Genomic DNA, 16,171 nt, shown 5'->3' with positions numbered 1-16,171 from the left:
TTTACGATGTGCCAAAGCTCGGCACCACACCTGAAGTTCAAGCAACCCTTGAAACAATCACTAACACTGAGTGTGCAATAGTGAGACAAGTCACTCTGAGGCACAGACAGGACAATGGCACAGAGCAAGGCACTGACTGCAGCATTGCTTACTCCAGATGGCTTCCTAAGAGAAGATCACATTCACATTTGATGAACAGAGGGGACATTTGGAAGCCTTTCATAGCTCATTTATAAAACAGATGCTGCTCCTTAAAAGCATCCACATCTCTTCTTCATACACACAGATTGTACTTGTTTGAATTATATTGAGCTTACGTGATGCTTTAAAGTGACGATTTCTTTTAGGTGGTGCTTAAATGCTTTGTGTCTGATGGTCCAGGCACATGATGAAATTACAGTGGTTTAAACAGTTAATTATCAGGCAGCTAAGTTGCAGTAACTGTCTGCAAGCACAGCTTAACCCACAGTAAAAGGGTTAGACTAAAAAAAACCAAATTTTTTAAAAAATCATTATTTTGCATACACCATGAGCAATTAAAGCTGACTAGTTGCCAAATGCTATCTTAATCGTGCCTGTGCACTCAGGGAAATGCAGAGAGGAAAGATTGAACACTGTACATATCAGTTAACACACTGGCAGCCTATCAGCTGTTCAAGGCTAAGGACATGGCCCCACCACCACAGTAACTGCAAAATGGTTCAATGCACATTCATTGCAGGGTCAAAGCCACCCAGACACATACAAGCTAAGAGAAAAGAAGCAATGCTGTACAAGGCAACAAAATAAGCAGTTGTACTGGTACATTAACTGTCACTTCAGCTTATCCAGGAGAATTTTGTGCGCAGACAAAAGCTAGATTTCATTTATAAACAAAGCCATAAAAACCTTTTCTGTCAAACTGATTAAATTTTGAAGGTAAGCAGTATAAATTTCACTTGTGCCTGCTTTCATGCACTGCAAACCTCCTTGCACTCCAGAACCAACAGCAAACATTTGATAACAACAAAAAAAAAAGGTAATTATTTTGGAGGTGCATAAATGAAAATGTCATCCTGTTTACCATGAACACTAGCTACATAAAATGCCACCCTAAAGCTTGTAGTCACCATGACACAGACTGCAAATGCATATGGCCTTACTGCCAAGCAATACACATCTCAGTTTCAAATTGTGAGGTAATCTGTAGCCTTTCTAATCACGGGCAGTGTACAGGCAGGCAAGAAAGTAAGACAAGAGAAAAAAAGCTGAAGACTTGTAAAGTCAGATGCTGTCTTTTTTCCTTCCACTTTCTCCCTAGTAAAAAATGTTTGAGTTTATCAAGAGGAAAAAGGTCAAGAATGTTTTTTGAAGTTGGACTTAAATACTTCAGCAAGCACTCCAATGACAGGGCCAAGACACCAGGAGCTTTTTCATGGTTCTAGAATACAATATACCCATGAAGATGCAGTTCTGGACCTTATGCACAAGTAATGACCAAATCCAACAGAACTGTTTACATGGTATTTACTATCAGATAGAAATAATTAATAAATTCCCCCATCAAAACACAATTCAGCTACCCAATTGCTCTTCCTGATTACTGAAAACTGTCAGCATTTTGTGTTCTTCCATGGGCTCCTTAGGAGGCTGGACAGAAGAGTTATGGAGTATAACAGTTCTACAGCATTTTCAAAAATGCATTTATTTAGGTCTCTTGTTAGCATAATGATATTTGTCTTAATAAGGTGCCAATGAATTCCATTAACCAACATCAGGAAGAAGACAAGTGACCACTTGCAAAGCCAATTAATTTCACATTTGGCACATACTTCCAAGAAGAAAAACCTACCAAAGGAGATAAAATGAGTTTTTTGTTCCTAGAAAACTAAGGCACCATTACAGTCCAACATTTTAGACAAGGCCATAAAACAAGTTAAGCCTCCTGGCAGAAACACCTTGCTCTGGGCTGGGGGGAAGGGGAGAAGAAAAACAAGGAACAGATACACTGAAGTGAATGAAAGACTAAATGGCAAATTGCTGCCCATCTGTCAGTAGTCAGGGCTGGAACCATGCAGCACATGACAAATGCTTAGGAACACCTTTAACAGAAGGCAGGAGTGCAAAATGGGCGGCACAGGAGGAGCACCCAGCACTCACCTCCCAGACAGCTGCCCATGTGGTCAGGATCTATCAAAGAGCAGCCACTCCATCCCCTGAGCTCTCAACAATACCAGTTCTACAGGACTGAGGATTTGGCTTGGCAGCTTTTGTATTTTGAACTTTATCAAACATAACTGAGCTGTGACAGGAGACAGAGCACACCTGCCTGCAAACACAGGAGTTTGTCTTTCCACTCCACTGTTCCAAGCCAGGAGAGCATCTGAGCACATTTCATTTTGAGCATATGAATTGCTCTGTTCATAACAATAATGAACTCACTGTTCCATTAATATGTGCCCTTTCTATACTAAATGTGCAATTGAAGGGACTTTTTTTTAATTAGGACCTTAAGAAATTAACAAAAAGAAAAGTATGTATTTGGAACAGAAATACATGCTATGTAGGTGACTGGATGAGGATGTTGTCATAAAGCCTCTGGCAATCCATGGTGCAAACACTTGATCTTACTTAGATCAGAAACTAAACAATCTTGAGTCTCTGCAGGACTTGGATAGAGGACTACCTGGAAATCCCAGGTAATGTTCCCTCAAGCCATGGCATCATAAGTGAACATTAGATCATGGAAATTAAATGAGTTGGAAGAGTCCATAGGCCCCTATTGTATTGCTAAGAGGCCAGAAAAAGAAATGAGGAAAAACAGGAAGGGAAAAGAACATGATCATTAAACTGCATTGGTTTTAGTTTTAGCCACAGTAGTGGTTAGAGCACCATTTGAAAAAAAACATGATGAAGAGCAGTTTAAGATTCAGTTACAGCTAATCTAATAAAAATGAACACAGACAATCATGGGCACAAACTGTGACAAAGAGCAACTTTGGAGTCCAGTCAGTCCAGCTTGGCATAAAAATTTGTTTTGTGCATGTACCATGTCAATATAAATTAATTACCAGTCCATGAATCAAAGCAGTCAAGCAGTCATATCAGAGTTATGTCACACAGTTTGGTTAACATTACATAAAATGTTAATATACTAGAAAATAAAGAAGTACACTATTTTCTATGCAAATTGTTGGGAAAAAGTACTGACAATAAAGGAGTGGACTGTGGACACAGAGGTTTGCAAAGACAGTCCCCAAACAACATGGTCACCAGCACATCATATTTTTATCCCTACTCATTTACTGCGAAAACAATCAGTTGCTGACAGAAAAGAACATCTTGAGATAATTCTTGGTAGTTTGCAGCATCACCCCTCCAGAGTAAAGCAGTATCCAGAGCATAGAAACGTCAGCTACATCGCTGCCTTTGCCCATCTCCTTTTGCATCTTTGCACCTCACCCAGGTTTCTAACAAACCATATCCTATCCTTAAACAGCTGTTCATACATAGACACAAGAAGAAAAGGCAAAAAGAAATTAGCCTAATACTCACATATCTGCATCAGAGAAAAACCAAAACAAACAAATCAACCAAAACCCAAAATCTAGCGGAGATGATAACCTTAAGACAACTGGCTGTCTCTTACAGTATGACAGCATCTGCCTTCCTATGTTCTGCATCCACAGCATCAACATTCCTCACTGGAGGACCAAAAGAAAGCTTTCTTGGGCTCCAGCATGGCAAACAATGCAGGAAACGCATCTTCAGCAACACGAAGTTTTTACGTGGCATCTCATTAAAAGCATCTGTGACTTCTACAGCTGCAAGACTTGCTGTTCCTTACAGCTGGCAGTTCAACACCTGAAGGGGAGACTGGATCTTTCTTTTATATTGGTGTCTTCTTTTCACTGCACACTGCAAGAGAAAAGGGCATCCCTGACCACACTCTGAGAAGAGCATATCTGATCCTGCCAACAGGAACAAAAGCATAACAACAGCACTTGTATCCCTGAGCTGTTCTGCCCGTTGAGACAAAAATAAAACACTCACCATTCCTTTTATACACATGTAGCACTGGGGAAGGACATCCCACCTGATAGGACCTACCCCCTGAGAGCTTGAGCAGTCATCATCCAAGGCCTATTTCCTACCTGAACAGGCTGGAAGCAATAAGGGGAACAAAAGCATTTCTTTGAGCTGTTCAGTATCAGGTGGAGTAATCTACTATACTCATGAAGCATCCTAAAAAACTTCTTCTCATATCCCTCCCCTTCCCATAACATATCCCAATGCTGCTTATGCCCTCTGGTGGCAGAAACCACACATTAGTATCAGCTGCGGGGGCAGAGGAGCTGCCACGTCCCACCAGGCTCCTTTTATCCCAGCGGACTTTGCAACCCTGGATGGCGTTTCTCACTTGCTCTGCAGGAGGTCAGGAGCCCGTGGGATTCCACTTCCATCCCAGCTGCAGGAGCTCCATTGCTCTTTCATCAGGAGACAGCTACAGAGAACATGTTGCTGCTATTGCAGCAATTCAGCTTATAATCAAAGCATGGCTTAATTCACACATGTATTTTGCTTCAAATTGTGTTCCTGTAATTTTTTGTGGTTTGTTTTTGTTAGGGATTTGGTTTTTGTTTTTAAGGCTATCATTAAAATAATATGAGAAGGGAGAACACAGGGCTCCCAATGGCCAAAATATCCTGCTAGATATAATGAACTCATCACTGATGAAGACTGAATTTACAATGTTGCTGAATAAAATGAACATGAGTTTGATATTCAAAAGGTGCCTGGAGGACATCAGTGCCATATGTTCTAAATGGGATTTTATTTTACTACATAGTTAATGAGCTGACTGGCAAGACCCAAGCTTTTTGTTTGCCCTGAGAAGGGCAGAAGGTTAGGAAAGCACATCCTGGGCCACAGCTGGCCAACCCTCAGCTCACCTGGGAAAAACACACACCAAGCAGATACTGAGACTATGCTGTACAAGTTCATACTTTGCTTTATGCATAAACTTGTACTTGCCTGACTAAAGGGGTCATTTTACAACATCTGAGCTTTGTGTTTTTGTAAGCCTCCAGGTGAAAACAAGGCTTACCTGAAGGCACATCTCACGGATATGCTTAGAGTACAGCTTTGCTCTACACACATGGAGAACAGCAGCTATTCGCAGTTGCATTTAAAGTCATCCTCAGGGATAAAAAGGTAGCAAAAAAGCTCTAAAGAAGAAGCAAGCTTCTCCTCCAGCAGAATCAAAAAATAGTATCAGTTTTCTACAGAATGATTTAAACTGATTTTTACTGGGAGTTTTTTTCCTAGGTTTTTGGGGTTTTTTTGCTTTCTTTTCCCATTCTACTCAGCAGGAAAAGAAGTGAAGAAAATGAGGGAAAGTATCTTTCGCTGGGGGTGAAGGCAAAAAAAGACAAAATTAAATATTTGTGAACACAGTTTGTGGTGAGAAACCCAGAATCTGACTCCTTGATAATAAATGGGATAATATGGTGCAAGAAGAGGACTAAGGAAGGACAGAACTTTACAAGTGCTGTTTACACATGCTGAAGAGACACTCTCCTACATGACAAAATCTCTCCATTGGATAACCAGAGTTAATTATGTTTTGAAGACATGGCCTGGTTTAGGGAACAGCATGTCCTCACCAATGGCCTTTGGAAGTGTCCAGAGGCTTTCCTGATGATCTTGAGAAGGTTTTTCACTGTAGGCTCATAAAATTCATTGTAGGCTGGTAGATATTAACTCCTCCTGCCCTTTTGAAGTTCACTGGGAGCTGTGTTTCAGAGGCATAATAAATACCCTGGAGTAGCACTGTTCCTGCATACATTCTCCAGAGTAAAACCACACAGATTTGCGGCATTGATTGGCATATTTAAGATCTAACACAAACAAGCAAACAAATAAATAAATGAAAGAAACTACCTGTAAGATTTTACTGAGCTCTAAACCAGGCACTGAAAATTTTAAGGGCACAAAGCAGTGTAAATTCCACTCTCTCTCTACAGTCATACCCCCCTTGTCTCCACAGGGAGCTGAGTCAAGACAAGAATACTGTTCTACCCCATCCTACTTGTAGGTCTGGAAAAACGACTCTTAAGACTCTTAAGAAAGACAGAGAGACACAAACAGAAGAAAGGGAAGGACACTGAGGAGACTTGAGGTGAGCCAGCAGCCAAAAGTCATAACAGAACATAAGAAAAAAATTAAGTCTTCATCTGAGACAAAACATGCAATATTATCTAATTTTATTAATACCTCCATCCACCTACCCTTTTTTTAACTGAGTCACGTAGGCACTCTGTAGAGCTGCTTCCAGAAAGTAGGAAAGTTCAAACTCAGAGTAAGTCACATTGCTGCCCTTGATACTCCTTGAATGTGTGTTGTTTAAGGTCTGTAAGGGGAAAAAAAGAAATATCTTGGAATACAGGTAACTGTTGAAACTAGCCAGGTTCTTGTGAGCCAGTAACATCTTCAACAATTAAACTTATCAGCTATTCAAAAATGTTATAAAATAAATTTTAAAATATACTATGTCTTCCATGAGATATTCTGCATGCAATATGAGTTTTGATACCTTTCCAACCTTTAATAAAGTAGAAAGCTGCATAGTAACACCAGCAGCTTGGGAAATACCACACAAATTACAAAGATCCCGTATGTTGCACAGAAATAACAATACAATGTTTTGAGTAGGTTTATCTAGTTCAATATAACATAAATATTTGTTAAGAGTTAGCAAGCCATCAGGAGTCCTGATGAAAGAATCTTAATCGTTCCTCTATTTGTCCCATCAAATCTTCCTTGGTTGTGCTTCCTTACTGGTAACAAGCTGCTTCCATAGCTGAAAGTTGCCTCTCCAAAGCAGGGTTTTTCCTCTAGCACTGGAGAAGGACTATGAACTTCTACTGTGTCTGTCATCAACCCTGCATTTTCGTGTCCAGAGACAACTATGTGAAAGAAGGTTGTAGGGAGGTGGGGGGGTCAGTCTCCTTCCAACTAACAAGTGATAGGACAAGAGGAAATGGCCTCAAGTTGCAATATAAGGAAAAGTTTCTTCACTGAGAGAGTGGTCCAGCATTGGAACAAGCTGTCCAGGGAAGTGGTGGAATTATCATCCTTGGAAGTGTTCAAAAAGCATGTGGTGCTGGCACCTGGAAACATGGTTTAGTGGCAAACATGGCAGTGCTGAATTAATAGCTGGCCTCAGTAAATTCAGAGGTCTTTTCCAACCTTACTGATTGTATGATTCTAAGCGAATTACAGATCAGATCCTTTTCCTTCTTTGCAGACCCAAGCTGTCAGTAAAAGAAACTTACAGTGTCCAGCACCAGCAGGAACTCGTCCTTCCACAATGGAAGGACAGTAATCATCTCAATTTAAAGACTATTCCACTTTTTTTTTTCTGCAGAGAAACAGAGCAGGCCTCTTCTCAGTTGGCTTTTTTAATGAATTTTTATACATGCACTAAGCTTATTTTTTCTTGTTTCAATGCAATTAAAAACAAAACCTGACACAAAAACACACCTTTGCTACTGAGAAGAGCAGAAGTATCTGGTCAGAAGGTCAAAGGCCTTTCAGTTACAGGACAGATAACAATGCTGTTAACAATCAGTACTGCTGATGTCAAGCATAATGTGTGGCATTGGAAGGGCATGGAAGCACATGGTATGTCCTCAGCTAGGCAAGGTTTGCACATGCCCAGCAAATCAGCAGCACCTATTATCTGCACGGCTCAGTGGAAGGCCCCCAGTGTCCATCCTACCAACCAGTGGCCAAGCAGCTGCTTGCTACTAATCACAGAAGGGTTTGGTTTGGAAGGGACCTTAAAAGATCATCTGGCTTCAACCTCCCTACCATGGGCAGGGACACCTTCCACTATGCCTGGCAGCTCCAAGCCCCACCCAGCCTGGCACTGAACACTTCCAGGGATGGAGGAATAGGTTCTAATGATCAGGATTCCTCAAGGTTCACTTGGAGAAGGTGAAGCACTGGTAATTAAACTACTATGGCTGATCCAAAAAGGTTTCTTTCAGCTCATTAGGGATCTCAATAGTCACTGCTGTGCATCATTTACACAGCAGGTATGTAAAATGCCTTGAGTTCCTTCACACCAGCACCTGCCATGCAAAGTTCATAGGTCCTCTTTAGTAAGGCTAAACTTGAGATGCAACTTGTGCATCTCAAAGTATTTGGTGCTTTACCCCAAGCAGAACTTGTTTCCAGACCTCATTCTTAGAAGAAATAGGTAGAGACCAGCTAAACTGCTGTTTTGCAAATGATTTTACTGAGACACCTCACTTCTTCCAATTTGTTCTCAGACTCCTTGCTATGATCACTTGACATTTCTCCATTTTTTCATTTTTGCTGACAAACCCCTAGAAATTTCACCCAGGCCATACACTAAGCACATTTCTTCTTACCTTCTCAAGCTCCTGCAAGTATACCTGGGCAATAACACAGGCTCTCTCAAAACAAGCCATGACTTCCTCCTCCCTTTCACACAGTCGAGCACGTGAGGCAATTGAGTTGGTTGAGCGCTCCAGTGACAAACCTGCAAAATGGCAACATCATCTTTAACTGAAGCCTACCAACAGCAGTATAGCCATATTATTCTTAACTTACCAGCTGACAGAAAGGCTTTTCCACATGTGGTTTCCCTCTTGATTTGATGACTTTCAGGACACTACCCCCATGAAAATACAATTCCTACACATGCAAGGCATCTTTGCCATGCTGCTCTAACAGACCACTGCACACTCCTACCATGCCTTTCAAACACTTATAAAGGCAGGATACACAATCCCTCTGGCAGGAATCAGCAAACAGAGAAATTAAGGCCTATATTTTCAGAGACAGCTACAGATCTTGGGTGCTTCAACTCAGTGCCAGTATGCACTGAATTTGATCATTTCTAGGCATCTGCTACTTCAAGTGAAGCAGCAGTGTTGAGGGGAAAAAACAAACAAAAAATTCCTAACTGGAAAATTATACAGAAACAAAGTTGGAAATTCTGAGGCCTCTCTTGGAAAATCTGAGCACCTGCAGATTGCTCATGGACACACAGCAAGCTCTTGGCAAGGCACAAGAGACTCTTAACCACAAGATCATTCCCTTTCCAAAGGAAGGAAAAAACCCTGGGTTTTGTACTACTGAACTTCTTTCTTTTATCATTATCCAACACCACCAATTAACGCAGAGTATGCTAATTGAAGATGCACAGCTACTGGTCCCTACAATAAAAATTTCTACTATCAGACCCTTGTCTGGCATCATACTATGACATCCTTTATACTCTTAAATCTAATTGGATGGGCTACACATCCATATCCCTGTTTTACTCTGATTGGTACAGGTTCTTACGCCACACTGGATCTCTACAAGACACCACTGCTTGAAAACTTGGATCTTCACCAATCACAACTGCACCAACACCTCACAGCCCAACACATGCTGCAAAAAGTTCAGCACATGCTTTCTAATGGATTTTTTATTTAACAGCATTCTCTAATAACAATGACAAACATGTAAGATGCAATACAAAATTCTACTGTTCCTGACACAGATCCACAGAGGTGACAAAAGAAGAAAAGAATCCAGCTGTCCAGACAGCTCTCCAATGAAGTCATTTCAACTGCTGCAGCATGTAGCAAGGGATTTGGGAGGACCCACCACAGGCACCAGCCCTGCTTTCCTGGACTTTCACAGTCTGAGAGGCACAGCACCTCAGTCTGCTCATTCCAGGAGTCTTGGCAACAACCTGCTGTGAGGCAGAATGGGCAGCCAGGCTTTCCCATGATGCATGATACAGTCTGGGTGCTCCTGCTGGAGGAGCCTGAGGTTCCTAGGCAGTCTTAGCTTTGTTTACTTCTAATGTTCAACATTTGTTCTGTCCCCTTGGTTACTCCACAAGGAGTTTCCCTATCTCATGTCTTACATTTGAGCCAGACATAAGCAGTTAGTTCAGTGGGCTGGGAAAAGGCCTCCCTGGTTCAAGCTCAGGAGGTGGCTCCCCACTCCTTCTGTCCTCTCCCAAGTCACAAGTACACAGTGTCCTCCCTCAAAGATCTATATCTTGAAGGAACACACGTTCATACCTTTCACTTCTGAAAATACAGACCAGAGTAGAACAGGAGGACTGAATTGATTTCAGACTGATAGGGTGTGTGGGATGGGGATGACAATCATTTTGCTGCTTTTAACTAATGCCCAATCTGTGTTTTCTTCTCCCTTCCAGAAAACACCTTTTACAGCATCCAGATATAACAGATTTCATCTCTAGCTCATCTATGAAGTCTCTGGCTCTATACCATGTGTTGTTTTCCTATTATTTTGATGGTTCCATTCTCCAACCCTGTAACTTTGTAATGAGTGAAGGAAAAAAATGCTCATTAACTCTCTCTACAGGAAAAGAACAAACCAAAAGTATCCAGCACTACAGTCAGAACAAATAATCTACAAATATTCTTCTTATACCTGTCTCAGTTTTATCTACCTCTGAATTTCTAGTCATTTCCCTTAGGTGAAAATAAATTTTAAGAAGTCTGCATTTCAGAGCCATTTCCCTTCAGTGCAAGGTAGGGTTGAAGGCCCTGCAAAAAAATCCAGTACAATCCACTGACATTCATATACAAGCAGCATTTAATCAAACTGCAAGAGCTATCCTAACACAGTCTGTTTGGGGGTGTTTATCGTGGGAGATGTCACACAGATAGAAGAGGCTGGTAAAAAGCCATTTCCATACATGCTACAGTCCACTGCAAGGAGTTACTACCTCTGAGCTCTGACATGGGGAGGAAAGCAAGCAGCCTCTGCCAGCATCAGGTACTGACAACAAACATGCCCATCCATGCAAGGCAGAAAAACAGAGCTGGGGCTGGTCACAGACAGGGGAAGGAACATCTCCTGAAGGATTCTTGCCACACTAAGTATCCAGCAATACACAGTGTGTTAAAACAGATACTATGCTACACTGCACTACTTGTAAAGGGCTAGGGGGAAAAACAACCCACATGATGTGACATTAGTCATGGTTCTCTCTCTGTCACTGTATGCACTGACCTGATGTCATTCGAGTACAAAATCTTCTACAGAATCCAAACAGGGCTATTCTTGCCTACCACAGAAATGCAATGAAAAGAAAAATTAGAGCAAGCAGACTGCAAATCCAGTATACAAGGAGGAGAACAGAAGAAAAACAACATAAGTTCCCTACTCTTGCAGCCACCAATTCAGTTCCCACAGTACAAAGCCCCAACAAAAAGATTTGCTCAGTACGCAGCTGGGTAAGACTTGACAAGCCCACCAGCACAAATTCCACTAACTCTTGTCCATCCTCCAGTTACCAGCACAGAAAAGACTCTGCAGCACAACACACAATTTAAATTCAACTCAGCTTTCACAATGTGTCAGAAAGCCACTAAAGTGCATGTTACTTCTACACTGGGGTTAGCAAGAAAAGTAGAGCTATTGCCAAGACAGAATTAGCTTCCAAGTAAATCATAAGGCAACATGCTTTCTTGTTAGCTGGTTAAGGTAAAGGGACTCAGGTATTTTTCACAATCATCTGTAGTAAGAGAATATCAACTTAAAGTTTATCTATCCTAAGACTTTTCTTATATGAATCAGGTGCCCAAATTTAAATAGATACATACCTATATACTGGTATAGTTTATCATACGGTGCAGACAGTTTTCTAATAGAGTATGGCCCACCCTCAAGATTTTGAGACCTGTTTGAAGATTATCCTTCTTTAAAATAACAAATTCTACCCACTTCAGAGGAAGTAACTTTCTATGTATAAAAATGCTGCTTCTCTCTTCTGCATAAAGGCAAAGCTTCCATTCACCTCTCTCCCAATGATTCATCGCTGGCTCTTCAACTTCCTATAATCTTTGCCCCTTCTAAGCTGCATTTATGTAAGAAAAAACTCAAATCCATAAGGTTTGTAAGTAATCTCTTCCTTGAGTTGAAATGCACTGCTCTCATATATGGAAATCTGAAAGGGGAACTTTTATGAAGGTGTATTTCCACTTTCATCTCAGTCATGCCTGGCTAAGGGAAGACATTGATATCATATAGCTCCAATGCTCTGAGGTGATATTATTACCAGAACTGGAACATCTATGTGCACATGGACATGTGATATCAGAGTCTCAGCAACATAAACGGGATGAAAAGTCATGCTGGAAGGAATCCTTGAAGGTACATGGTCTGACTTGCTACACAAAGAAAGGCCAGCTCAGGGTGTTACCCAGCTTGGTCTCGAAAGCCTCAGTGCACAGACAGAGACTGCACTGGACCAGGGAGGAGACTACAGTGGCTTTACATTTCTATGGTTCATCAAGTAGCTCACCAAACAGCAGCACTCCTCCTTCCAAGTAAGAACAATGTACCAATCCTTTCCTTTTTACACAGACTTCAAGCTTCCTATACTTGGATGAATTTAGACAGCCAGGGAATATGTGCAAGAATTCAGGGTCATCACTTTCACCAACAGTGTTAGCCTGCAGCTGCTAAAATCCCATGGCCCAGGAGCATCAGAGCTACCTGGCAAGCTGAAGATCAAGGAAAAGCAACGGCATGAAAAGCATGAACCCAAATTCATGTGTTGCATCCCAGTGCCATGTGTTGAACACACCTATGGCAACCTGAAGCAAAAGACATCTTCGTGTGGAACTTACAGCCCTGCCAACAGCACCAGCCCCAGTCTGCAGAGCAAAGTTCCACTGTCTGTGCCCCTGGGCCAGACAGACAGACCAGCCTGTCCAGAAGACAGTGTGATGCTAAGATAAGTGCATGCAATAGTTTTATTCTCTGTATAGAAAGGCAAGTCATTTGTCTTGAGGTAAGCCATGCATGATGATATTGCATGGCAACAGCAAGGAATTGGTTGTGTGCACATTCCCATCCTGGAGAATGCCAGGTCATTCTGGGTCACTGTCCCCAGGCAGAGGATGCACTTCACTTCTACCACGTGGCCTTCAGGCTAGTTCAGAAATGTGGCTCTAGGAAATTAATTAGCATTGAAACAAGACTATTTTTAAGACTTCAAACATAACCACATGCATCTGACTAATCAACATTCATCAGAATACCAAACACTTTTCAGAGACAAAATTCAAAAGCACAACCACACCACTCTAGAGGTGGTATTACTACCAGTTTGCCCTATCAGCTAAGGTTTGAACTTAAGAGCACAGTCCTCAACTAACCTATTCCATTACAGAGTCTTGGAAAGCAAAACAGCCCAAACCCCAAGAAGTAGCAGTTGGGATTAGTTAGACATAGGCAAGACCCAGCACCATGCATTATTTCTGCCACAATCCACAGCAGTTTAAATAATTCACAACCTAGTCTAGACACTTTTCTCCCCAGCAACTAAGTCATGATTTTTTTCATCAGGACTTATTTGCAGTGGAAATAGAAGAGGGGGAAGAAAGGCCTAGAAGCCCTTGATTTTGAACACATTGATTCATACTGCAGCCCATGAAAGGTGGGGACAAAGAGACCAGTTTTGCTGTTCAAGAAAGCTGCATACTTCTTTGATGCTTCCTATTGTTCAGGATTATTGTACATTTCTGGCAAACTGTTACAATCTTGAAATATCTTTCATGTAAAAGTCTCAAGGGTAAAAAGGCAGAAAATTCCAGTAACCCCGTGTTCAATTATCTGAAGACCTAACTATAAGCTGGGAATGAAGCTTAAAATTTAAGTAACCTGTGAAGGCTGCTCAATGCAGAACTCAAGACCTCCTTCTCCCCACTTTCCTACGAGATGCAATAAATCAATGCTAACAATGTTACTCCAATTATTTTCAAAGCAAGAACTCCATCAGGTTAGACTTGTAATTACAGCTCAAGTTTATTGCTAAAATTAGGACAGCTTTTTGATCAAGTGGCTGTGAAGCCAGAAGGCAGCAAGCACTCCCCTGAGATGCAACCTCAGTGCCCTGCCCCCAGTCAATACTGCACAGGCTCTGTGTATCACACTGCATACCCTATGCATAGCAGAAATCAGCAACTTTAATCCACTGACACTAATTCTTTGAAGCATATCCAGACCTGCTCAGCTGGCTGTTCTTAAGCTCCATGGCATGTCTTTTAATCCTTGCTTTAGCCTATAATACAGCGGTCTCCAAAATTCCTTGACCATATTAAGAAAAAAAAATTTGATCATGCATACTCAATATACACATATAGCTATATAAAGACATTGCTTCACAAACTATTTATTATATATTTGTTTATTTTTTCAAAAATACCTTCTAGATAACATGCTACTGACAGCTACCTGTCAGCAGAGAAAAGCCCTGCAAATTCAGAACACTTGACTTTTTGAAAAAGCAAAAAGGCAGCAATTCACCTTTAAGTTTGACAAGTATTTTAACCATTTTGCCATGAAATAACCACTGAGTTGCAGTGTGTACAGATTTTCATGGTCATTGCCCATCTCATTACAAACTAGATTCTATTTGAGGCTTGTGTTTATAAAGTCAACCTCGCTCACACCATCCTACAGCACTTTGTGCATTTCTGGGCCAAACTGTGCTCCTAAGCAGCTCTTAATGTCATTATTGAACCAGAATGTGGCAACTTCCTTTAGGTGAGATATGTTAGAAACATTTATACTTCCTTGCTACTATATACCAAGCCTCCCACACTGCCCAATTTCTTCTAATACCTATTTTTTCAAGTCTTTGGCAATGTCCTCTGTGTCTCTTTCAAAGGGAAGCATTTTAGTTTGCTGCCATAAAGGTTTTTTTCACATTACTTCAGCCATTTTTCCACAGTAGGAAGAACAAGTGTCTCCCCAACAGTATACTTTCTTCATATTTTCCTTTTACATAAGAAAGCTCAAGAGAGGCTTCTAAAAATGAAAGTACTTAATTGAGTGTCATTAGACTTCATTGATTAGATCCAATCCAACTGTCACTGCTTTTATCTGATTGAAGAGCTCGTGCTAATAATGTAAGCTCTGACATTCTCACCATTCACTTGTGCTACTATTTCTAGTATTACCTTAAATCCACTGGTTTTTAAGAGAATCTTTAAGCTACGTGTCTATTTCATTAGGGTTAGTTTAATTAAAACTAGACAATATACTACATAAATCCACTTAAGTAGGCACAAGTGAGCTGCAACATTGTAAGTGAATTAAATAGTGAGCATGCCCTTTTGCAGTGTGAAACATCCTGTTTTGTAAGACACTTTTGTAGGCTCTACATGACACAAGACCCTCTGACATACAGACTAAGTCAGGGAACCACTTTCAATAAAATACTAAAGATTTATTTCAATGTGAGATGCTTTTTTTTTTTTTTTGCTGGTGGATTTTTTAAGAAAAAAAATAAATATAAGCTATAATACTTTTCTTCTGCACCACAGTAGATTATCTTGCTCAACCCCTGGGGCACAAGCACCACTTTGGGGACCACTGCTCTAACATACTGATTGTCCAGGTATAAGAGGCCGCCTCCATTCTGTGACATCAACATACATTTACAGAGCAATGCTCTGAGGCACAGCAAACACAGGGGTGATCAGCAATCTCGTACAGCCCCACATTTAAAGGCTTTGCCAGCACCATCCACATCTATAAATTGTCATGGCATACTGCAGAAATTACTCTTGTTTTACCCTGGTCTAACTACAACAGGAAGAAGCAGAAGAGAAAAAAAGCTAAGTTGAAGGGGCACAGGGGAGAGGAGATGGTACTGATGATCAAGCACTGGAATTTCTTCAGCTTGAGTTCACCTGCACAACAGTTAAGCAACATCACCAGCAAGAAAGTTCTCTTCTAGCTGCAGAGTCACTGAATCAGACTAGCCCTAGAATCCCGTTTTCAATTTTTTTGGTACCTCACTACAAGAAAGACCCTGAGGTGCTGGAGCATGTTCAGAGAAGGGTAACAGAGGGGGTGAAGGGTCTGGAGTACAAGTGTTATGAGGAGCAGCTGAGGGAGCTGGGGGTGCTTAGGCTAGGGAAAAGGTGTCTCTCTACAACTACCTGAAAGGAGGGTATAGCAAGGTGGAGGTCAATCTCTTCTACAAGTAAAAACCAAGTAACAGGACAAGAGAAAATGGCCTCAAGGTGCACCAAGACAGGTCTCAATTGGCTATCAGGAAAAATTTATTCACTGAAAGAGCAGTCAGGCACTGCAACAGGCTGCCCAG

At 41.2% G+C, this 16,171-nt stretch overlaps 1 protein-coding gene across 4 annotated transcripts in view; it reads right to left on the bottom strand.

The window, feature by feature from the left end:
* TTC7A (tetratricopeptide repeat domain 7A) overlaps window positions 1–16,171 on the bottom strand; it is a 169,869-nt gene that overhangs the window by 140,415 nt on the left and 13,283 nt on the right. For 3 of the 4 annotated variants that reach the window (XM_054279311.1, XM_054279312.1, XM_054279313.1), the window contains 2 exons: window positions 8,421–8,551; window positions 6,270–6,391 (listed from right to left, as the gene is read on the bottom strand). In XM_054279311.1, the coding sequence (XP_054135286.1) occupies window positions 6,270–6,391; window positions 8,421–8,551 (253 nt within the window). Of the gene's footprint in view, window positions 1–4,133; window positions 4,194–6,269; window positions 6,392–8,420; window positions 8,552–16,171 lie in introns of those variants that run through there. The other variant, XM_054279314.1, reaches the window with a different exon arrangement.

Source organism: Melozone crissalis, unplaced genomic scaffold (genome assembly GCF_028551555.1).
Source record: "Melozone crissalis strain CALT ecotype California unplaced genomic scaffold, PUWL_Pcris_2 ptg000027l_1, whole genome shotgun sequence".
Classification (NCBI taxonomy): domain Eukaryota; kingdom Metazoa; phylum Chordata; class Aves; order Passeriformes; family Passerellidae; genus Melozone; species Melozone crissalis.
The sequence above is the reverse complement of the archived record's forward strand: the minus strand, read 5'-3'. Positions and strand labels throughout refer to the sequence as shown.